Genomic DNA, 23,833 nt, shown 5'->3' on the forward strand with positions numbered 1-23,833 from the left:
ACCATTAGGAGTGTGTCTTGGCCAATAGGTGCTGCAGCGGCAGGTCCTCAGTGACAACTGGTCTCATTCAGTGGGGGCTGTGTTGAGCCTAATGAGGAGGGAAGAAGGGGCTAGTGCATATGCTGTATTGATGGATTACACAGAATGACCTTTCACCAAACCTCCAGCTAGTATATGTATAATCACAGCCAAAGTCAGTTAGTCCAGGCCCCGCCCCTCCCCTCCTCCCAGTGCACATAGAGATGCAGACATCCTGAAAGACTTCGTCATCTGAACTGACGCTATTCTTAGTCCGTGTGCTCGAGGCATTATGTGTCCGCTTCAGGAATTAATTAATTTCTTGCCCTTTCCTGTACTTTGCAGTGTTTTAAAAACAGATGCTTGTCATGAATCCCGACCTTACCCACCAGTACAATAACCAGGATCTTGCACTGACTCCTTGTATTGCAATGCCAGCTGCTGATTCCAGCAAAGTGAACAATATTAAAGGGACCATTTTAAATTTTGCCACAAAAATTTAAAAGTGAATTTGTGTCCCTCAGTTGCATGTAATAAATTGGATGGGTAAAATCCCCCGAGGCTTGATAATTGTTTTAAATTCATCTTTTTTTGGCCATTTATGTGCCGTCTAAAAATATAAATGAAATGAATAATACTGTAATACACCAAGTACTGAAGAAAGTTTCTACAGTCAGTCACTCTCTTGGAGCGTGAGTTTTAGTTGAGACGGGAGCAGACTGGCCGACCCCTGCACGCTGACTCAATGGCCAGACATTTACGCATCTTGCATTGCCAACAGCTGCCTACACAGAAACCCCCAAAACAGTTACGATATGCACCAAGCGTTTCAGAGATGGAGAGAAAATGTTGCTCATAGTTTAGCTTCTGTTGACCACAGCTAAAGGCTCGCGGCTGTGGCTGAAGTTAGCAGAGGGCTAAACTTTTAGCAGCATTGTCTCTCCATCTGTGAAACGCTCTGCTGATATTGTCTTTTACTGATTGAAAGTTGGAGCCGTGCTCCTTCGCTTCTGGCACCCAACAACACAGCAAGGTGATATTTTTGATGTGTAACTTCAGCCCGCTACTCTCAGGCGACCGGTGTTTGCCTCCAGTCTTTCCTTTGCTTTGCCTCCAGCTAACACCGTGACGTCGGCACGAGAACAGTCTATATGGGAGAGAGGCAGCAGGTATGGCACACGGGCAGAAAGAAGGATGGTTTACGTGACGTTTTGGTCAGACTAGTCCAGTAATGTCTGGCTTATTTCCAAATGTAAATTCCCATAGCAGTTTATTCTGTATTTATACAAATATGTGTGATATTTTTGAAGTTGTTCACTGAACTTTGCCTTCTTCACGTAGCTTCTCTACTGCCATGCATCATAATTTCCATAATTATTCATTTTCTTTTGTGAAATCCCAGCGTTCATGCAGGTTGACGGTACAAGGTCTTAACATCAGACCATCCTGCACTGCCAAAATTCAGCTGAACTGATGAACCGTGCCTGCTGCCGATTGCCAGAGTGCGTGTGCTGTTTGAGAAACGGCAAGCAAAGCAGCCATTAGATACTTTGTGAAAATGTTACAATGACACAATACAACAGCAACAAATCTAGTTAAATGGCACTCTGTTACTGCTTCAACTACTTCAACCATTTTAAAAGTAGGCTTTTTTTCTTTCTTTTTTTGACCCCATGGGTGACGCCAGCCAGTGTTTTTACTGGAACATGCGGCTTTCATGCTGAATTTTGTCTACGTCTCCATTTGTGGAAGTCATAATATTAAAGATAATTTCGGTGCCGTCACATATTAGAGACACGTAAAGAAAAGAAAACCCATCTAGCTGTCTCCGTCACGCAGTCCATCATACAACCCTTCAATTAGAATTTTCTCCACAAATGTGCATTTCGCCCAAGCAAAGTCCACCCACTGTCAGGGTGGGTGACAGCATCACGTTAATGACAGTAATCGATCAACGTTTTATCCAGGAACATGCTCTATACGTTGCGACATTTCCTTCTTTTTTTGAGTATTTTTGCTGCGAGTGCGGCACATTTGATGTTTTTCCAACACTGCCTCGTGCAGTCTTTCCAGTTTTTAAAAGCCTCCTAGATGACAGATGTCCCACCAGGCTCTTAGCTCCTTCACCTCCCCTCCCAAGACACATGTGTTGGGATAGAGTGGGGAGTCATCTAAAAGCCTGTGAGGGGGGGGGGACTTTTACACTTAGCCTATTTTTAGACCAGAGCCTTTTTTGATATTTTATTTTTTTCCCCGTCGCCACTACCACGGAGATCTAAGAACAGGTACAGAGAGCCGTCTCCAAAGACGGAGAGACGCATAGATAGAAACAGAGGGGGATTCAATCCTCCCCCCTCCCCTTGAGAATCAAAGGGAGATGGTGACAGATACTGAGCACACAAGGTGCAGGTAGAGAGATGGAGAAAAAAATGAAATTGAGTCCCAGCGTGGCTGGGTTTTATTCCAGCTCTAGTAAATTACTCGCCTCTTGCCGAATACAGGGTGTGGTCACCGCAATGCAAAAGTTTGCTGAATATCCATATTGCTGTCTTGCTACAAATATGTGCATGCAAGATTTTGAGTTGTGCTTTAAGTGTAGCAAGTTCATTTTTTTATTCCCCCAATCGGGGGTCGACATATGTGTCGACCCCCGTGTCTTGTATTTTTTTTATGGTATATCTTTGTATTATGTCTTTTCCTTTTACTGTGTTATTGTCTTGTCCTTGTTTGACCTGCCAAGGGACTGCAGATGCAAATTAGCTTAAGCTACAATCTGGTACAGTGCATCGAATGGAGACATTTATGTTTAAAATGTACATGGTCCCTTTTAAATAAATTTGATTAAATAAATGTGCAGCGGAGCAAGAGAGCAGTGCCTGTGGATTTTGTGCTATTACACACCGGTGCTCTTATTTTGAAAAGAGAAAATCAGCACTAAAACTTAATTTGTTGCTAAGGTGGTAAACCGAGCGGTTATGAACAGTCTTCTCAATGGGCCGTGCTGAGGAATCATAGTTTGGAGATCGCTGTTTAACTGCTAGTTGTAGACGGTCAAGCTTCTTTAATAACGGTTTTACAGTTGTACATCCGAGAGGATAAACCCACCTGACTTCTATTATTCACTGGCAGGCAACACTGGCTGGAGCCACATTACACAAGCACCTTCAAGGTGAAGTAAGTAGGAGTTACAGACAGAGTGTGCGTTACCAAGCTCAGTTTAAGGACTCATTTTCTGGTTCAAGGCTGTACGCGGTGAAATATAACAAATGTCATTTGGTCATGAAAGCCCACGAATTCCACAAGGTCACCATTTAAAGTTCAGTCAGAGACACTTGCATAATAAAAAAAGGATTGTGGACTATTAATTGCAACAGATACAGCACTATCATGTTTGACTCAAAGCATCAGTCCCCAGTCGTTGTGATACAAACCAAAACACTGCATCACACTACGCTGATGGAGAAATGTCCTGCTCAGACTCTTCGTTTCCCGCTCGTAGCAGGAGGAAGTTGGGGCCGGCGGGGGACGTTTGCAGGGACCGGGGTCAGCATCAGAAATGATATGCGAGGAGTCAGCAAAGAGCTAATTGTCAGATTATAAATACCACTACGCCGGCGTGTTTAAATGTGACTTTAAGAGATTCAGCCGATAAACTGAATTTCTCTCTCTCTCTCTCTGCCCCTCTCTCCCTCTTTCTCTCCTCCCTCCCTCCCTCCCTCCCAGTGCTCAGCAGGCCTTTCTGTTGGAGAACGTGCCCTGTAACAACGCCAGTTGCCATCGTGTTGGGAGGATGTTCCAAGTCCTCTGGGACCAGTCAGATTTGGGAGCCATCCAAAATGCCGTCATGGCAACGTTCTTTGACATCTACGAGGACGTGAGTAGTTTGTGTTGAGTCGATGTCGTTCAAAGCTTGTTTTGATCACACAGCACCACCTTCTTCCATTTCTCCACACCTTTTACTGCATCTGTCTCTCCTCTGAATGTCCCACAGCGTTTGTCCGTCCACTCTTATCTGTCCAAGTGATGCTCTGGCATCTACAATGACACAGCTGTCAGATAGTTAGATATGCCACTAAAAATATCATCCCCTTGTTAAGATTGTCTGCCGTATTAAATATTTTGATGCCAAATGGAGCAGAAAATGAATAAATCTCACAGAGCACACAAGACTATTTGATTTCTCTAATGCAGAAAAGTGGATTATGTGTAAAGCTTTGACATCAACAAAATGATTTAAGTTTATGCTTTTCCTTTCATGCTCAGAAGTAATATTCCAGAATTGGACTGAGGACAGGACAATGTCCTGTTCAATTTAGTGCTCGTTCCTAATCAGTAATGCCGTTTGAAGCCCATTCTTTAGCTTGTGTGCGAGCCTTCTTTACTCCATCACTGCCAGCTTTGCATTTACAAGACAAAGCACTATAATTTAGCCTAATTCTCACCTCTTATACATGCTGTTATTTTTACACCGACTGTCTTTGTCAATAATGTCAACCTGGATTTCTGTCCATGGTGACAATGTTGTGTTTGTTTACCCTTGCAGAGGTACAGTACATAATACAAATAATACACACTGTCCTAATCACATATAGATTATAACTGAGGAGACAAAATCAATAAATATTCAATATATCTAGCAAGTCACACATCTGCGGAATTTATCTGGATTACTGCAGCGATATGAACTCAAAATAGAACCGATTGTGCTGTGATTTAATTGCAATAAACAAAATCAATCAAAAGAATGCCAAATTATCTAGAGTACATCATGATGCCGATTTGAAAAAAGGTCTGAATTCATGCTTTGTCAGGTCTCTCCGCAAGACGACAAACAAACAACTTTTAAAAAGCTTGTTTTCTGAATGGAGTTCAGATCAATCGGGAATATGCTATGCTAACGCTGTAGCTGCTCCATCAACAGTCAAAAAACCGTCATCTAAGCATAAATAGGGCAGCAACGTTATTCTTTATTCACGTAGATTTATACACATATGATCTGCCGGTCTCTGTAAAAATACGAGGTACAATAATAATACATTATTACCTCCATTTCTGATTCAACGGCTTTTTTGCGACGCAGCCTCAAGCGAATTTCTCAAGCAAGTGGATACATTTCAACTCGTGTCTATTAGCATATATGCATAGGACTTTGTACGTGATTGCGCCACGCAAAAGATTAGCTTTGTGTCTGGTTTGAACACACCTTTTTACACGGTTGCACCCAGAATGTGCACAGAAGCTGCATTGCAGCCTGCCCTGCGTGCCTGTCTTATCAGAATTAATTATTACTGCTAATGCGGCCTGTCTGTTAAATCCAGCTCCCTCTCTCCGTTTGCCTCTCCCTCGCTCTGTGAGAGAATGCGTAAATGGTAGAGAGAGAGACGGAGTGAGGAGAATGAGGGGAAAAAAAGGGAAGAATAAAGAGATGATAAGATAATGCCGAATCAGTGTGTTAGAGGGATAAAAATGTACATCAGAAGACACACACACCAGGCTTCCATTGTCCCTTATCTGTGTGCCTGTCTTCATTTGCAGGGTATATTAGACATGCTGGTTCTAAGCCAGGCAGAGGGCAAAAACGACTTGATCATCCACGCTTTGAAGAACAATTATGAAGCTGATGCCTACTTCGTTAAAGTGATGGGTAAGTGACTGATTCGCCGAGTACGCCCTGTTCCTCTCTCCTCTCCACATGCCTCAACTAGTTTACATGAAGAAAGAGAAAGACCCCCTTTTTGCCTCTTTCTGTCCTCTTCTCCTTCACAATCACATTCATAGAACTACAACGGAAAGTTTAATATTTTATGGTTACATGTATTTTTTATTTTTTTCACCATAACCGTTCCCTTTAGACCAATTAGAATGATTGAACATGAGCAGCTCTTTTCCCAGACCGAGAATCCAGATGGCCACGACTATCATCCGTCATGTTATTTAGATTTCTAGCCTCGAGCTACTCAGTCGGACGAGCATCGGGGGAGTATCGTCTGAGCTTTCTGTTCCATTTCAACCTGCATTTAAAACAGCCACTGTCCGCACAAGACTTCTCCCTCAGTCCTCTTTCCCTGGTTCTCCACTTTAATCTTGTATATTACTTTCAACAAAGATGTACTGTGAGTACAGCACGGTAAGGCACACGACTCCCAGGCTACTTGCCGCGCTCATGACACAAGAGTGGGAGCTGAATAATGGGCTGCAAATTGAAATTGATTATGTTTTACTTGTCGGAAAGGGCACAATAAAAGTCCGACATATTGTACTAGAAGATTCCATTAAGAGGCTATGAACCTCGTTGCTGTTTGCAATCAGACTGACTTCAATGTCGTTATTGTGAAGTGATGAAATCATCCTAAATTTAGAACCTCTGGCTTGTGTGACATTAACTAGTACATATTTAATACCAGATTTTCTCAGAACATAAATATAGTTATGAATATAGGTAAGTGCTGAATGTAAAGCCATTAATGAAGTTAATGATGGAGTGTTGTACTACTGTTTCACACCGTGTAGCTCGAAATCCTGGATGTGAAGTCAGACTGGCACCTTTATTACATGTCAGGCTCCTCCCTCTCTCCCCATGTAACCCGTCACTTTCCACTTTTGACTGCCTCATGAAGGTGTCAGAAATGCCAGAAAAATAACCTTTAATCTGTCTGCTGCAACGACAGACAGATGACTAAATGTTCACTGATTCAGAAGAATTAGCAATATGGTGCAATATGCTGCGTTTCAGTCGCACTTTAAACCCGGTATTCACAAATGATGTCTGACTAAAAGCAACTGTAGCGTCAATATCTGTGTGCGATGCTCAGAAATACTTTTTTTTTTAAATGTATTTTTGGCTCGCCGCTTTTCCTTCTCAGTTAATAGAATTTATTTCTTTTATTTTTTTTTTATTGTAACAGCGTTTGAGTGAAATTCAAGACGCTGTCCTTTGAAGTCAAAATGTTGGTACAGCGTTAGTACCTAGTGACATTTGAGGAAAGCAAAAATAGTTCCACTCAAGGGTGGGCCTCCGCACAGTTTAATCTGTCACTCTGCTCGGCTCATTAGTAGGAAACGGAGCGTCGTTCATCCCTTTCTGTTGCAGAACAGTTTTGTTTTTTTTAAAGGGAGGGGCTACAACTGCTCCTCTGCTTTCAGAATCATAAGAAACGCACATAAATCATCACCATGCCTTTGTAAAGCACACTTACAGTATGTAATCATTATTTTTCAAGTATTACATGTACATACACATTTGAACTTATACTGCCTGAGATAAATATGTAACACACGCCAGGCTCTCTGATATAATACAGACTCGACTGTTAAACATTAAACTAAGAATAAAGACATTCCAAGCCTACACCGAAAAACAAAATGCTGCAGAAGCAAATGCAAAGTCTCAGCTTCAAAATAATATGGATTAAACTGAATCGATTCATATTACAATACAAAATGACAAGAATCTGACAGTATAGTAAAGTCATATTTGGCATTTATCAATCCGGAAGTGGTTTCCTGGAACGTGCTCAACTCTGCAACGTTCAAGTTATTTCCATGCGGAGCGCTTGTTGTATCGCAACAGATTGTGCTTCATTACAGTAAAGGAAGTAGAACCACTGAGCTCAATGTCTTTGTGTACATTGTTTAGGAAGAATAGCTAAATGACATCCATGATGTCGTGCTTCCTGCTTTGCATCTCAGTATTTATTGGATATTTTTTGGAACGCTTGGTTAAAATCAATACAGGGTCCTAGCGTAGGAGTCGGTGGTTTCCAGGTGCCCAGTAGAAGTCTACATGGACCATATCATGTAATCGCTGTGGTCATACACTGTTGCGCATGCTGTCATATGTCCATACTGGGCCTGAAAGATTAAGCATCTTTAAACTGAAAGAGGGCGGTCGTCAGCTACCTCTTTAGTGTAATTAACTGCCAGCTGGTGTAGTGACCAGTAGTCAGAATGTTCTAGTTAAAATTTCAAACGCATCAAATCATTGTTTTCTGCTTTATCACCATTCTAAAAGCTCTGGAACGGTGAAGCTACGCATCTAGCAAGTCTGCAGTCAGCATTAGATAAGCAGCCAGCGTGCAGAGCCGTCAGCAGTATAGAGCTCGTTGGTCAGATAGCAAGACTTTTAGTGAAGTCGTAAGCGGCTCGTTATCGTTGCCCGAAGTGGACAACTACGTAGCAACACATATTTTTCATTTGCTGTAGAAACGAGTTAGTTTGAGATTCTCTCCATGAAGAGTGGGCTCAACAGCAACACGCAATGTGCTACACACTGGGAAGCAGTAACGACTATGTTTGGGACAAAAAAAGCCCAAAATATATTTTATTTTATTTGACAATACAGAAGATATTGTAAAGGAAGAGCCTCTCAGCCTCTGTGTGTGTTTGTGTGTGTGTGTGTGTGTGACCTTGACTCCCCCCCCTCGAATCAATTCCTTTTGTGCCGCCTCTCTGAACGCCGCTGATCTTTTCGTTAGCCACGTCTTGTCTCACTGCAGCACATCAAACAAAACACACACTGATACACCCACACCAAAATGCCTGTCTTCTCTCCCCCCCCCACCCCACCCCGTCGATTGCAAACACTGTCAGCCCCCCCCCCCCCCCCCCCTCCCCCCCCCCGCACACACACACACACACACACACACTTCTTCCCTTTATTCGACATCAGTTATTGCAGGTTTGGTTGTGAATATTTCATACATGTTCGGTGTCGCATTTGCTACATCTAGCGAGCAAACGGCGAGCAGCCGAAATAAAAATGTATCCGTCATTTGTTACACCCTGTCAACATTTCATTCCTCTCCCCTGTGAACGGGAGCTCGAATGCATCTTAATAGCCTCGCACCTCCCGTGAAACTCCCCTCGAGGGCACATTTGTTTATTCTTTTCAGGCGTCTCTGATAGCATTACACTGTAATAAGTGAGTCTGAGTGTGTGAACTCCATTTTCACACGTTCTGTCAGCCGGTGACGGGTCTTTGTAGACAGCCTGATCCAGTCCTCCGTTCTGTAAGATGGAATCCTGTTTTCTCAAGATGACATCGCTCAACCCTCCCCCGAGCATTATTGAACAACACCAGCTGAAGGATTGACTTTGTGTCCAACTCGGTGTGTGTGCAGTTTGTGAGTGAAAGGTAAGGTCCCACGATGCACGCGGACTTCCCGGGATAAATCCATCACAGCTTGTTCTCGGACAGCAGCCTTGCCTCTCGGCCTGGTCTCTTGCTGGGCTTTTTCACAGGGAGATGACCTGAACCCGTACCGGTCTGACATCTCATCCTTCCGTGCGCCCGACATGCAGGAGTTCACACACCAGGGCGCTCCATCAAGACCCGTGCCTCTGTTGCCATAGGTGCATATAATATTTAGGAGCAGGCTAGAGGGTTTCTGTTGTACAGCTGCAGTCCAACGATTGGCAGCTAGGATGCCGTTTGGTAAAAAAATGAAATATAAATATATATATATATATATATGTGTGTGGGTACTAGAGAGAGAGAGAGAGAGTTCAGGGCTGTAGCTCATGTTTTTGACAAATGCTGTTTCATTTATAGTCCCTGTCCGTGTTATCTTGGAAGATAGCTCGGGTGTGCTAATCACCGACATTCACTTAATTTTGCTAATTTTCTATTGCAGATTCGATACGCAACGCTGACATGTTTCTTTTTTGTTTTTATTTAGCTTCTAAACAGATTCTACCTCGTGGACCACCAGGAGGTTGACATTTTTGCTTTTTATTGAAGCAAACTATTAGATGGATTGCTGTGGAATTTGGTGCACACATTCATGGTCCCAGAGGATGAATTGTAGTAACTTTGATCCCCTAATCTTTCCCCTAGCACCACTATCTAGTCCAGATCATTAGTTAGTTATTATTCATTGAGGTTTGTGTTTCCTTCCTCGTCTTCAGTGTCTCGGACAGGCTCACATAGATAAGACTCGCCTTCTTGACGTTGGGCAACCAATCAATAGGAGAATGACAACCATGTGATTGTGACATCGGCAACCAAGACCCGTTCCACGACCTGAGCCAGACCAAGTACAATCTCTATTGTCTCGGGTCAGTCAATAAGTCTCGTACCCGAGTGGGTCCTGCATGTAGCAGACGCGCTATCATCTGTGAAGTGTCATCATAAGTAAAACAGACGTTTGTTTTTGAAGCGAGACGGTGTGAACTATAAATTGCTTTTTGAACGTGGCTGCTCATCAACTGATCATTAATCATGCTGCCAGTGTTGGGATTAGAGTTTGTTCGGGGCGACCACATTTCAATCCCGTATATTCATCACGAGGTGTGAAATAGAATTGATTCTTTCAAGAATCGTTGAAGAGACGTGTATACATGAATCATACGTTTATTTTTGGGGATTTTAAAGGAACGTAGAAAGGACAAGCGTCCCTGTCGAGTCTTTCACAAAGCAAAGTGGTTCCACTTTGAGCTGAAAGAGACAATGAAGCGCACACAGTGTTTGCAGGGTGGACAGATGGACGGATGATTACTGCTGAGGAGGGAGGAGATGGGAGAAATCATAAACTCCAAAATTAGAAATGGTATCTCTGCATGAGCATCTCAGAGTGTGTGTGTGTGTGTGTGTGTGTTTGGAGGGGGAGGATGAGGAGAGAGAGTGACAGGCAGAGCTGTATGAGTTGATTAGTTTCCTGCTCATTTATTAGGATGCAGATTAGCTGCATTGAGAAACATCTGGGAGCTTTTCTCAGGCCCAAATACTTCCTTCATCCTCCTCCCCCTCCTCCACCAAATCCAGCTCTCCCCTTCCTTCATCTCCTCTCCTCCCCTCTCCTCTCTTGTTCGCCCATCTTCTCCTCATTGCTGGCCTCTTTCATTTCCTCCCCTCTAACCCTCTCTCTTGCCCTCACCCCCCCCATCCTGCCCTCACCCCTCTCTTTGGCAAATGTCTCGTTTCCTGTCCCCCCCCCTCCGCCTCTCTCGGCCTGTCAGTCAAGCGCTGCCTTTTATTCCCTCCTTTCATGTCATTCAAATGACAACGAGGAGATTTACATGAAGTCTCTCAGTGTGGCTCCGTCGTCCAGAGGAGGGTTTGACTGGAGGCTGTGTGTTCAGATCGGTGTGAATACTTTTTCGGTGTCTGCTGCGGCACACAGAGCACCTGCTCCCGTGTTTGTCAAAATAGCAGGCTGCACCAGCTTATGTTGACAGTTGAAGTGCCTGCAAATATGACAACAAGCCAGCGATACAGCACAGTCTACTACATTTTGCGGACATTTTATATTCATTCATTCAGGGAGCAGTAGTTCACATCTTTTTTGTTTCTGCGTAGTGTCTTGTAATCCCTCTCCTGGAAGATTTGTGATGTTCCCACCTCTAGTTCAAAAGCAAAATAGCAGGAATTCATCCACCCAGGCACTTTTTTTTGCCAATCATATCAGCCATTGCACATCCTGACCAAAAGTGAGAATAGCAGCAGCAGCAGCAGCAGCAGCAAGGAGACCGCTGTGATGACAATCAATTTAAAACGAGACCTATCATGAAAATCTCACTTTTTCAGTGCCTGAGCACATTTGGGTATCTGGAGGGCCTACCAACCCACAAACTGTGAGATGAGATCTGCTAGTCACTCTACAAGCCATTCAGATTTGAATCCCCATCCTATGTCACATGCAGGCTCATTAGAATATCAAAATTATAATAATAATAATATGAGAATTTTTTTTAGCGTCCATCCACTGAGGATTGAGGAAGCAAGAAAACGCACCAATTTGCAAATTACTGGGAGCATGTTAGCAGATGAAAACTTGGAGTTGGCCAGTTTAGTTGATTTATGGCTCTGAAAGCTGATCGAATGCCTCAAAATACATTGCTGTTACATTTGCTCTGCAGCCATTGGTAACACTCCTAACCCACGTAAAGTCACGCTTAGCCTTAGGTTTTGCAAGGCTAACATTGGCCTTCGTGACCCAGTGCTGTAGGCTAGTCCGTTTCCTTTTTACAGCTGTGGGAACTCGACTGTGGTGTTAGAAGTACACTAAATGTGATGTATAAGATATTTTTTTTTGTAAATGGCATTTGTCTTTGGAATCTTGGATAATTCTGTTTCAGATTATGCAATTTTTTTCCCCGTAAACATTACATTTTATGTGCAATTTTTGAAAAGCACATTTGATCACACAATAAAAAAAGAGGCGGCACTTTTATTGTAAAGTGCTGCCAACCAAATCCAGTCTCGATGAAGAGAAGATGTTTTCTCTAGACCAGGGGTGTCAAACTCATTGTTGCTCTGGGGCCGCATCGGCATCATGGTTGGGGGGTGCTGCTCCTTCGTCGTCGTCAGCGGGGGGGGGGCTGCTGCTCCTCCGTCGTCGGCGGTGAGGGGGGCTGCTGCTGCTGCTGCCACATACGCTGGTGGAGGTGTGTGCATGCAGATCGGGGAGGAGCTCCGCCGTGTGCGATTTTACATTTTTTTTTTTGCTGGCGGATTCGCGGGCCACATAAAATGACGTGGCGGGCCGGATCCGGCCCGCGGGCCGTATGTTTGACACCCCTGCTCTAGACAGTTAGCCTCTCTGAGGATGTCAAAGTTTATCCTAATTGATATGGCTAATTAACGTGGTGGTCACATTGCATTTGTGGTGTTCATCCAAAAGTGAAACAATGTGGGAGCCACTGCCAGCTGTTCGGGGACAGTCAGCTACAACAACACTATAATGATGTCACCCAAAGTGAGCAGGGGGGGGGCTTCCTCTGGGATTTCAAACCTCACGGCAAAGCAGTGCTTTGTCTTACTTACACTTCGACCAGACAAGACAATAGCCGTCAAAGTATGTCTAATGAGGGCTAATAGGGACATTCTTTTATTATTCAGTCAGGCACACATGAGGAAACCAGTTTCACTGGAGACATTTGTTAAGAAACAGTTAAATGTCCTTTTTTTTATGGCAAAGCTTTCATACTAACATCTAAAGGTTCAGTGCTACATCGGCTTTTATTCACCAGACAGATAAGCCGAATTTCTGTACATGTGCGCGCATACACACAGATATGTAGTACATGCTGCACGTACCATATGTAACAATACTTTGTACATCATCCCTGTGACATGGATTACAAAGCTGTTGGCAGGTGGTCATTTCTGGAGTTGCTTAATGTTAAGACCAGATGTCAGCTCACTGTCATTCACAGTGTGTGTGTGTGTGTGTGTGTGTGTGTGGGGGGGGGGGGGGGGGGGGGGGGCATGTGTTGTGCCCATGCATGTCTGTTAGAGGCCCTGCAGTCAGCAAAAGCAGCCTGAGGACAACGAGAAGTGATGAGTGTCTCGGAGCAAGCGGCGCTCAGCTGTCAGACTGCTGTGTTTGCGTGGCTCCGCTCGGCTCTCGCTGACTCGCACTTGTAGCCACTAGCGCTGACATGGCACGTCATATTCCCCCGTCGAGGTCTGCTCATCGCATTTTGCTCTGCCTGCGTGCGTGCGTGCGTGTGAGTGACGTCAGCTGACCCAACGGCTCAGGACTGTGTGGTGACGTGTGCATGAGGTTACCATGGCTCGCTGTAGTTTCTTTTTACAGCGTGCCAATGAGGACACAACTACATGTAACCTCTCTGTCACACACCAGACATATGTTGAATAGTCAGGTAGAGCTTAACTATGCAACATACTGCTAAACTGATTTTAGCATCGAGTATTACATGATCAGAAACTTTTGAGTGGCAAAGAGTGCGCCTACAGAAATTAATTTCCCATGAAATAATCTGTCTGCGCTGCACATGTTGCTGTTATTTTCTTTTGGGGGGGGGATTACACTCAAAGACCATGATTATTGCAAACTATAAAGGTTCAATGTTTGTAACAAGCATAAGAAGAACCTCGTACACTGTAAATGTTCCGATTTGTTATCTGTGTATAATATCTAGATATCTGTAATATATCTGTTTGTCAATTCAAAACATTGAATTTCAGTTTCGGACTAGAAATATCAATACCAGTGATGCTGGTATTGCTTTCACCTTGTGAGTCATCGCGGTATAATGTGGTCCTGGAGAATCCTACTGTAACGGGAAGTTCTGAATACCTGCCAGGTGTTTGTGTTTCCGTCTGTCTGTGCATTTTGTCGCGTGATAGCTTCACAGCCGTGCAAGATGCAGTCAGGAATCTTTACAGGTATGTTTGCATTCTTTTTTTGCAACAATTCAAGAGGTAAATTGTTCACAACCCAGGTGATGATGTTACAAACCTAATTCAGGTTTTATTCTCTGCAAGATGTCAAGCTTTTGCTTTATATTCATCACAAAACCAAATTAGTTGATTGCTTGTGCATGTGAATGATTGCTTAAAATAACACCGAGCAACTCATTAATATTTGATGTCAACACATCAGCCCCAGACACCTCAAATGTCACTGAATGAGTTCATTCAAACCTGGCTGGCTGTACCAAGTAACAGTGTTGTGCAGAATATAAGAAATAGATTCTCTACATTTAATACGTGACTATCCATGTGAGGAGTCTGGGACACGCATGCACCGACGGGTTTTAAGAAGTAGATTTACAACGGACTCCCCCCCCCCCCCCCGTGCTCTCCCCGTCTCTCCCTGTTTCTCAATCGAAGACTTTCAAAGAAGCGATTTCTCTGCTACACTCTTAAAACCACTGTTCACGAAACGCTACTCACTGGCTGACTCATTGTCAATATGATGAAAACACACACACACAGGCCGGTTCGTCCTCACTTGATTAGGTTAGTCCTGCGAAGACACTGCCATCAGTCTTAATATTACAACAGAAAATAGACTAGCTCCGTCCCACAGAGGCTGTATAGGCTGTACTGTGTGTGTGTGTGTGTGTGTGTGTGTGTGTGTGTGTGTGTGTGTGTGTGTGTGTGTGTGTGTGTGTGTGTGTGTGTGTGTGTGTGTGTGTGTGAGCTATTCCAGGGGTCTTGTATTGGCCCTGGAAGAGCTGTTATGTGCTTGTTACATGTCAACCAGAGATTGAAGTATAGACCAAGCGGCCTCACAGAAGAAGCACTAAATTCAGTGTAGTTACAGACATGCACACACACACACACACACACACGCATGCCCACTCCAACACAGACTCTTCTACTTCCTGGAGCGACGACGTGCCCACTGAGTTGTGAAGGACCTCTGCATTCATGCAGTTTATGTCTATCTTTTTCTCCCTCTTTCTCTTTATGCATCGGTGAATTTGTGTCATGAATTTCTTATTGTAGCACGTGTGTGTCTCCTCTCACGGATTAAATGTGTTAACTTTCCCAATGCCACGCATTTATTCCGTTGAAGAGTTTTCCGTGGATGTATGAAGACCTCCGACTGAAAGTGTTCAGACTTTATCGCGTATTTGATTTTATATTCGACAGGAAGCTGAAAGCAGAGAAAAGGCCAGGCCGCTTTGACAGTGTTATTTCCACTGGGTGCCAAGTGTGATTTAGCTTTATTACATCAACACTGGGAATTAAAATGTCCCTGAAATGTGACGTTTTGTTTCCCATCAGCTAAACACAGATCGCCACGCACATGAATTCCTATCAAATTGTGTCAATTTAATGGACAGTAAACACCTCATCTCACCTGTTTCCCCAGTGAGATTTTTGTCGCAAGGTATATTTGTATTCAAGCTGCGCAACGTCGTTTCTTCCTCTTGGTCCTTTCATCATCGTCTTTCATCTCTCTCTCTTTGAGGATGCATTTCACGTCAGTCTGACTCGGGATGTATTTTTACGGTTGCTGCCAGATTAACACTGACAATGACTCCAGTTCACCGTTTGTGTTGGCTTCAGCCAACAGAGAAGCAGAGACTCTGGGAAGTGCATTTTTACTCACTCCAGGTTTCTTGACTGACCCGTTGCCACCAGGCGGTAACCTCTGGTTCTGAAAAGGGAAGCCAATGCTTCAGTGCCTTACACTTGTATTCTTTCTAATGGCCATCAGGGGGCGACTCTCCTGGTCATATAGAAGCCGATGAGAAAATGACTCGACTTCTCACTTGGTTTATTACATCAGTGTACATTGTAAACATGACTTTATGGTCTCAATTGCTAATTTCAAGTCATCTTCAATACAGCATGATGTTCATTTAATAAATGATGGTCCCATTTAGAGTCAAATAGACCATAAAACAGGGTATGCTTTAGGGCGTGGCTACCTTGTGATTGACAGGTCGCTGCCACTACCAGAGCTGTATACTCCGTCTCTACGTCACTCCACACGTCAGTCCAAATATGATCACTTCCGCTTACTGGTTGCAAAAGATGGCGATGGTCGAAATGCCTAACTCGAGGCTTCAAATCGGCAGTCCAAAAACCAATGGGTTATGTCACCGCAACTACGTCCACTTCTTCCATACAGTCTATGGTTGCCAGAGTGAATGCAGCGGACTAAACTTTGAGTCCCGCTCCAGTCTTGCGTCTTTCGTCCCATGTCCTCGGCCTCTAAATTCCCAAATGAGACTGACTTCCAGCAAATGACGGTCTAATCTCTCTCCGTTATTGATTTACAGTGTCGGTGACAGTGATGCTTTGAGCCTGACCCCGAACAGCATGTAATTCAAACAAGCAATGAATAAACCGATCCCTGAGATTTATTGATCATCGGCGTCCTTCGTCGATGACTTTGGTCCAAAAGCCTGTGAGGTGTTGATGTGGGGTTTGCAGTATTAATACACACAGGGCTGTTTCTGGCACCAAAGCTTTGATCTTTCAGATGAAACAATAACCTAATGATTTTTCTTTTTTTTACTTTCACTCAGCTTTATTCAACTTCTTTTGCAATAAAGTAGCCAGAACCAGCCTTGGGCTTTGGCCACTAATTGCTGTCACTTTAGAGGGTTCAAATTCCTCTCACATACCACAGTGAGTAAATGTATAGAGCCATTATTGAAGTTTTTACAGTCTCATTAAACGATGAATTATTTTGATATGCTTGACTCGAGAAACATTTTGCAGCCCTGATGTTGACAGTTTTCTAGAATACCTATGTGATTGCTAAACGTGCTTTGAAACGCAGTGTTTAAGTGACAACAAAGGCCTCGATAAGAAACCAAAGCGTGTTTTTCACAGATGAAATTAAGCTGAAACCTGTTTATCAAGGGTGTTAAGTAGCAGCCTATACGCAGCGTGCTCGGTTAGGGTCAAGGAACAAAATGTTTGCCTCCATCTGAATTCCCCTTCAGGCATGTAATTAATAAGCTTGTGAACTTCAAAGAGGAAAATTTGCCCTTGCCACACGTACGCCACTTGTTTTTGAATCAAAGCTTTAAAAGTACCAAAACAATCCTTTTGTGTATTTACACAAAGTGATGGCAGAAGGCAGGGAAGACTAAAAGGTATTTAAAAAAATGGCCCTGGACATTTGGACTCAGACCGGCCCACCAAACCCCCCCAGCGAATCCCCACCACCCACAAAAGCACAGAATTACTGAACACTATTCATAATTAACTTTAGCACATAATGGCTCAGTGGCATCCTGGCTCTGCCTCAATCTGTCCACTGCAGATGCACCATCCTCATCCGGGATAAGTAATTGGTATAATAGTATAACATTAAATAGAAAGTATCTTTTTGACCTGATGATGGGGCAGGACGGAAAGTCAGGGATCGCCCAACTTATTTCAATTTGTCATATGTCTGCACTAAATTTCATAGCGACCCACCCAAGACTACAAATGTAAACCTGGCATTAAAGGAAACGTACACTAAAAGTGATCACCAAAGTCATCTGGATTCATCCTTTCAGGACAACATTTTATGGCAATTCCTCCAATAGTTGTTGACATGTAGAACAACCAATGGACACAGGCGGACTCTGTCATCCTATTTCCTAGGAATAACATAGTAAACAGTATACAGGAAGTAAAGGTGTATAGTATTTTTTTGTAATCTGATCCATGGCCCTTTGCCACAGACCCCCCCCCCCCCCCACAAATGGCCAAATAAGCTTTGGAAAAACAAAAAAGGAGCTGGAGGTTGATTGTGGTAGATTATGCATAACAAAGAGGAACTTTGTATGATTTGAATGGCTCCCTTTGGTTCACAAGTTGTGCAAGTAGAAAAACGGATAAACCCGTGAACAGAGTGGGTTGTGTATGGACACACTTGTTTATTTGCTCCGTGCGACAACACTCCAGAAGGGATTCATGCAACACTGTCTGGTGGTGGTGTGGATTGCCCTCTAGACCAGCTGTACAGTCGCCATTTATTAATGCTAAATGGATGGCCTGCCTATGAATATTCCAAACAGTGCAGAATAATGCACAGAGTAACCAGTGAAAAGTGACACCATGAGGGAGCCACGGACAATGACTGGACGAATGGAGAGCATGTGACGGGGGACCTTTTTATATACATCAGAGCGACGTCAAGGTCACCTGGCGATGCTCCGCATCGGAAATCCATTTCAAAGAGCCTTTACGTCACTGAAAATCCTCCATGAAATAATTACAGTGCCCACTTTATAGTAAAAGTTTGTGATTAACATGTTTGTGGCAAATCAGTGCCGAACAATCCGATAGCGAGGCTTCATCCTCCCACGAGTGAGTCGGGGGCGCTGTGATGTTCCCTTTGAATAGGTGCATTGAGTTTGGCTGCTGTTCAGCACAGCACCGGGGGCCGACCTTATTAACGGAGTATTGGGCTTCGGCATGACTCCCATCAGGCAAATCAAGGCAACCTAGACCCAGGACCCCATTAGTATGCTAATAAAGTCGCTTCACTAATGACTGATTAGCAATTCTGCGGATTTTATCTTCGCTCCGCTTGTACACACAAATAAGTGAAATACTCTCTGAGGAATGCACGTCTCCGCGCACACGCAGCGCTAATAGCATGCACATTTATTTTTTTGATGCTCCTCACCGCTGACAACTTATTTACAACCCTCCCTCCTTTCTTTGCTTGTCCACATTCACCTAGCGCACAGAAAATAAGATTAAATTAAGGGAAATGTAATGTGAATGTGAGGAACGCTTAGGCACGGTTAATATGAATTTGTTTTCCTTTGTCTCGACTGTGGAACTTGAGTCATTGTGTGAGAACAGTTTGTTTCTCTGTGCCAGTTTGACTCGCTTGATACGTGTTGATACAGCGGCTCCATCACAGTGTTGGACTAACTCTGGCATCTCTGTCCTCCTCAGTGCTCAGCGGCCTCTGCTTCAATGACTGTCCAGAAGATGTCAAGGTAAGAAATCTGTCTTTGTTCGTCCACTGTTCCAATAACAGCATTAAAAAAACAAACAGGGAAAATAGTTTCTTATCTGTCTGATCCCTGACCAGGTGTGTCTCTCTGGGTGTACCTCTCCCCCATTGCACTTATCTTCCCATGCATACATCTTTATGTTCCTCCAGAGTTTCTAATCAACAGTGTTTCAGCAGGAACAGAGAGACGTGTGCTGGAATATCCTGACTGCTGGCCAAACTTCATGTCTATAGGGAGGATCAACTTTATATGCAGGAAATTAGGGAAGGGGATTTGAATTGGTGATGTGTTTTTGAGCTCTAAGGCAGAATAAGCTGCTCGCTCTGTGTAAAGTGCCTATCCTTAAGTGCAGCCTGAAAAACGTGGAAAGCACAAAAATAAATTAGTTTTTTTTTGCGATAAAATCGCACTCTAGTTTCAACTGTCCAAACCCCTCCCTCATTCATATGTTTTATTAATGGAGACAAGCAGGAGACCTTCCTCATACAGTCAGTATACAAACTTACTCTATTGTGTCTTTTGCATTTCCCGATAAAGTATGATTTTTTTTTTAATACAAGGGCAAATAATTGCCAGGTGTACCTGTTTTCCAAATCCTGTCCTTGGTAAATACATGTTGGGGTTTGTTGCTTGTTGTTGCTTGTTGTTGCTCAGGGACACTTTGACAGTGACGGTGTCTGCTGAAAATAGGTTTGCGCTCATGATTTTATAATAACAGGTATCCTTTGGTGGTTTACTACCTGCTCACTTTCTGATAGTTTATGAGGCATCCAAGACTTCATGTCTGCGTGACGAGGTTAACTTCGGCCTCTCACAGTGGTCCCAGCTTAACCCACCTTAAGCTCCTTTTGGGACTCGAGAATTAGTTTTGTTAACAAAAGCTTGGTTAGAAAACCCCAGCAGCAACACATGCTCAGAAGACAACAGTGTACAAACTCAAAACAATCAAACACAGAAAATACAAGACTTTAATATCAAATCAGCACATAAAAGGCGGCTGAAATTAGGCGTGAAATGGATAAAAAAAATCTCATGTTTCAGATCTAATTGCGGTTTTGAGTCACAGGTTGGAACAGCAGAATAAAAAGGAGAAAATACAACTACAAGCCCGGATCACGTTTTTTTGCAGCTGATACAGATTACCAAACAGCGTTGAGACACATCAGCCGATACAGATCGTTTTGGTTCTTGTTACCACCCTTCTCGCCAAAAACTAAATTACATTTAAACATCATGATAGCGTTATAATTTACCTTTGCTCGGTTCTATTTTTCACTGAGTACAGCCTGAACGCATCATAATGTAAGCGAATGGAACCTCCGTATGTTAGCGGATCAGTTGAAATGGTGATGGGGACGTGTTGCTTCAGGGGAGAAGATGTAGTCCAGTGCAGGAAGGCCAGTTTAGTTCCTAGATCATCAGTTTTAAGGCTTCATCAGATGCCAGAACACGTCACAGCATACAGTATGAGGGAAGATTTAACAACCCACACTAGTAATTATTTTTATCTTATACCTCAACGATCACAAAAGTAAACAGTGATATTGCATTGTGGCAAGAATTGAACCAGGTTCACCTGTTCTGTTTTGACCCTGCACTTTTTGTTTGTTTCCTTTTTCGCAGGATCCCTCTGCGTCAGCCCCCCCCTCGCTTTTCCAACACTGCAGCCTCACTGAAATGATTTTCTGACAGCAGCAATGTTTATTTTAGACACAGCCCCGTTGCCGTCGTCAGCGCTGTAAGCACCGTTGGCTGCTGGCCGTCGGCTCATACATCTCCGTGTTAAGAGCCGTGTGCAGGCAGGCAATCCTGGCTGTACCGGGTGCCGCTGCTGCGGGGCCAATCACACGTCGCATTAAATCAAAGGAAGCTTGAGATGATTGGCCGCGAGCAAAACCATACAAATAGTCTTTTTTTTTTACTAGATCTGGGCACAAAAAGGATCGATTGCAGGTATCGTTTGACTGGAGATAATACGTGGCACTGGGGTATTTCGGTCGATACCTTTTAAGGAATTGAGTAAAGCTACCCAGCCCTAGCAACGCTCGACTGCCTCTGACCTGCGTCCAACTCTATAGCCGGTCATAATGGAGGGGCGGCTGAATCACATTGACCCATACAGATAGACCCCCATGACACACGACCCACATCATTGCGTCAGTCTGAAGGGCGTATAAGGTTTTGCATTGAAAACATAAGCTCTTACACCACAGTGCACTTTTGGAGTTAAACGTAGCCATCGATTTATGGAGCAGTTAGCTTCCAGCCCCTCTTTATTCATCACAAAAAGCCGGTGTCATGATGGTCATGTGTAGGTGGACAGAGAAATCTGACAGAAATACAGCAGCCAGTAGCATCTCTCCTTATGTAACCTTTCACCAGTGGAAAGCCCTTTGCAAAACACATTAGCGTTGACATCAACAAGAGGCTGCTGGTATTAGAGTTGTTTTTGGTTTTCTGTCGGTCTGCTCTTCCACTCGCTTGTTGTCTGACTGAAAGGTACGATGAATGCTTTAGACGAGTGGAGCTCGCGGCTGTTTCTCCTCCCCTCCTCAACCATCCATCACCCCCTCTATCTTTTCATTTCACTCTCCCGCTCCTCACCTTCTTAGTCACACCTCTCGTCGTCTTTCTTTGAGCCCACTGATCTGCTCCGCTGCGGCTTTCTCATCTCTCTCTCTTTTTTTTTTGTCCTCATTTTTTATTCCTTCCTCACCCGACTGCTGAGTGTCACAGCATAAAGGGCCAAGTCTCTCCTGCAGTGTGTATGTTTGCGCGTGTTGAGCCGAGGTAAACGAGCGACGAGCGATCTCTCGCCATACTTTCGTAATGAAGAGATAAGACAACCCATCTGTGTCCGCGCACTAACACGCAGCCGTCACTCTCGTATATACGCCACCTGATGAAAATAACTGAAAAACATGTCTTTCTGCCCACTCTCTCTCTTGTCTTTCTGTATTTCTCTTTCACCCCCTCCCTGCTTGTTTCTCCCTGTCCTCACTGTCAGACGGCTAATGTGAAAAGAAACTTGTGATGAACATGTCCGTTTTTTCATGAGTGTTTCATGTTTTCGCAGCCTTTTGGTGTTAACCAGCCAGGTCCCTATGTCATGTACACCACAACGGACTCCAACGGCAACCTGAAGAACGCCTCAGGTAAGGACTTTATATTCATTATAATAAGATAAATAAAGCATATAGAGCTCTACAGCTCACTCTGCATGTCGGCCGGTCGGTCCACAAAAATGTCCCCACTCTTTGGTTTTCGCCCTCGGTGGCTGAAATGTGGCATGAAGGTCAAGTGTGTGGGTTTGAAGCTTTGTGTTCATGCCAACTGGCAATAAGGGGATGTGGCTGTGAGAGCGGTCTATAACCAGGCAGCAGCCTCCAGTTCTGGAAAGTGAAACCAATGCTGAACTGCTTTAAACTTGCATTTTCTCTAATGGCCATCAGGGGGCGACTCATCTGGTTGCAAAAATTCAGATTGTATAGAAGTCTCTTAGAAAATGACCCTCCTTCTGACTTGAATTATTACCTCAGTAAATATTGTAAACATGAGTTTATGGTCTCAATCTCTAGTTTTAAGTCTTCTTTAATACAGCATGATGTTCATTTAGTAAATTATGGTCCATTTAGAGTCAAACAGACCATAAAGCAGAGGGCGGGGCTACCTTTTGATTGACGGTTCGCTGCCGCTACCAGAGCCGTACACGGCGTCTCTACGTCAATCCTCCGCAGTCCAAATATGGTCACTTCCCCTTTCAAAGAGTTCCTTTTTCATTAGTGATACTTGAGCCACGTCCTCTTCCGTAACTTGTGAACCGTTTCTCATAGACACTTGTGAAGCATTCATTTCTACACTATCCACTTCAGTTACAGAGAATTTCCAGAAGCATTTATTTTTCGGAACATTTCACTGCCTGAGCTTTTTATACATCCACGTCAGAATTATTAATATTTTAACAGGGACAGCTGTCCTTAGTCTAGCTGAACACGACAGCGTTTGTTTTGAAGGATTTTGATAAAACAGAATGAGAAGAAGAGGGGCATATTGATTTTATTTGCTTTTTTTTATAAATGAGAAAATGACTTGATAAGGCTGTAATGTTTTAAATTGTTTTAAAGTAGTTATATACCTGTTTAAATGCAGGTCTCACCCACATGTGTATTTTTGTAAAATGCTGTAATATGTAACGTTAAAGGAAAATTAATCCTGAGTCCAAGTTTCCCAGCACTGTCGATCAAATATTCAGCCTGGAGTGAATGCAGTGGCGCTGTTTACGGGACACAGTTTTCTCAAAGTTTCTGCAGGACTGTCAAATACTGTGAAAGCCTCCAAAACACTGTCGGCCTTTTTCCACAGCAAAGCAACATTCAACAAACTGTCGCTTCCTCATTTGTTTCCTTCTTTTTATCAGGGTCCAAGGTATACTATATCGAGTCTTGTTGTGGATGTGTGAAGTTGTGCACCTGTTGTTTACTTCTTTTAACAAATCTCTGAAGGAAAGATGACGATCGTGAACATAACTAGTTAGAACATGCCGATCGAGAGTGCTGGAAGTGAATTTCTGTTGACTTGTGAGTGTCTTTTTACATGAATTTTCAATCTCAAACCGCTCCACTGCATGTATTCTCAA

At 43.6% G+C, this 23,833-nt stretch overlaps 1 protein-coding gene across 1 annotated transcript in view; it reads left to right on the forward strand.

Moving 5' to 3' along the window:
* itfg1 (integrin alpha FG-GAP repeat containing 1) overlaps positions 1-23,833 on the forward strand; it is a 125,211-nt gene that overhangs the window by 75,536 nt on the left and 25,842 nt on the right. The window contains exons 11-14 of the mRNA XM_079162496.1: positions 3,742-3,892; positions 5,554-5,662; positions 19,136-19,179; positions 22,274-22,352. Coding sequence (XP_079018622.1) covers positions 3,742-3,892; positions 5,554-5,662; positions 19,136-19,179; positions 22,274-22,352 — 383 coding nt within the window. The remainder of the gene's footprint in view (positions 1-3,741; positions 3,893-5,553; positions 5,663-19,135; positions 19,180-22,273; positions 22,353-23,833) is intronic.

This window comes from Pholis gunnellus (genome assembly GCF_910591455.1).
Source record: "Pholis gunnellus genome assembly, chromosome: 1".
Taxonomy (NCBI): domain Eukaryota; kingdom Metazoa; phylum Chordata; class Actinopteri; order Perciformes; family Pholidae; genus Pholis; species Pholis gunnellus.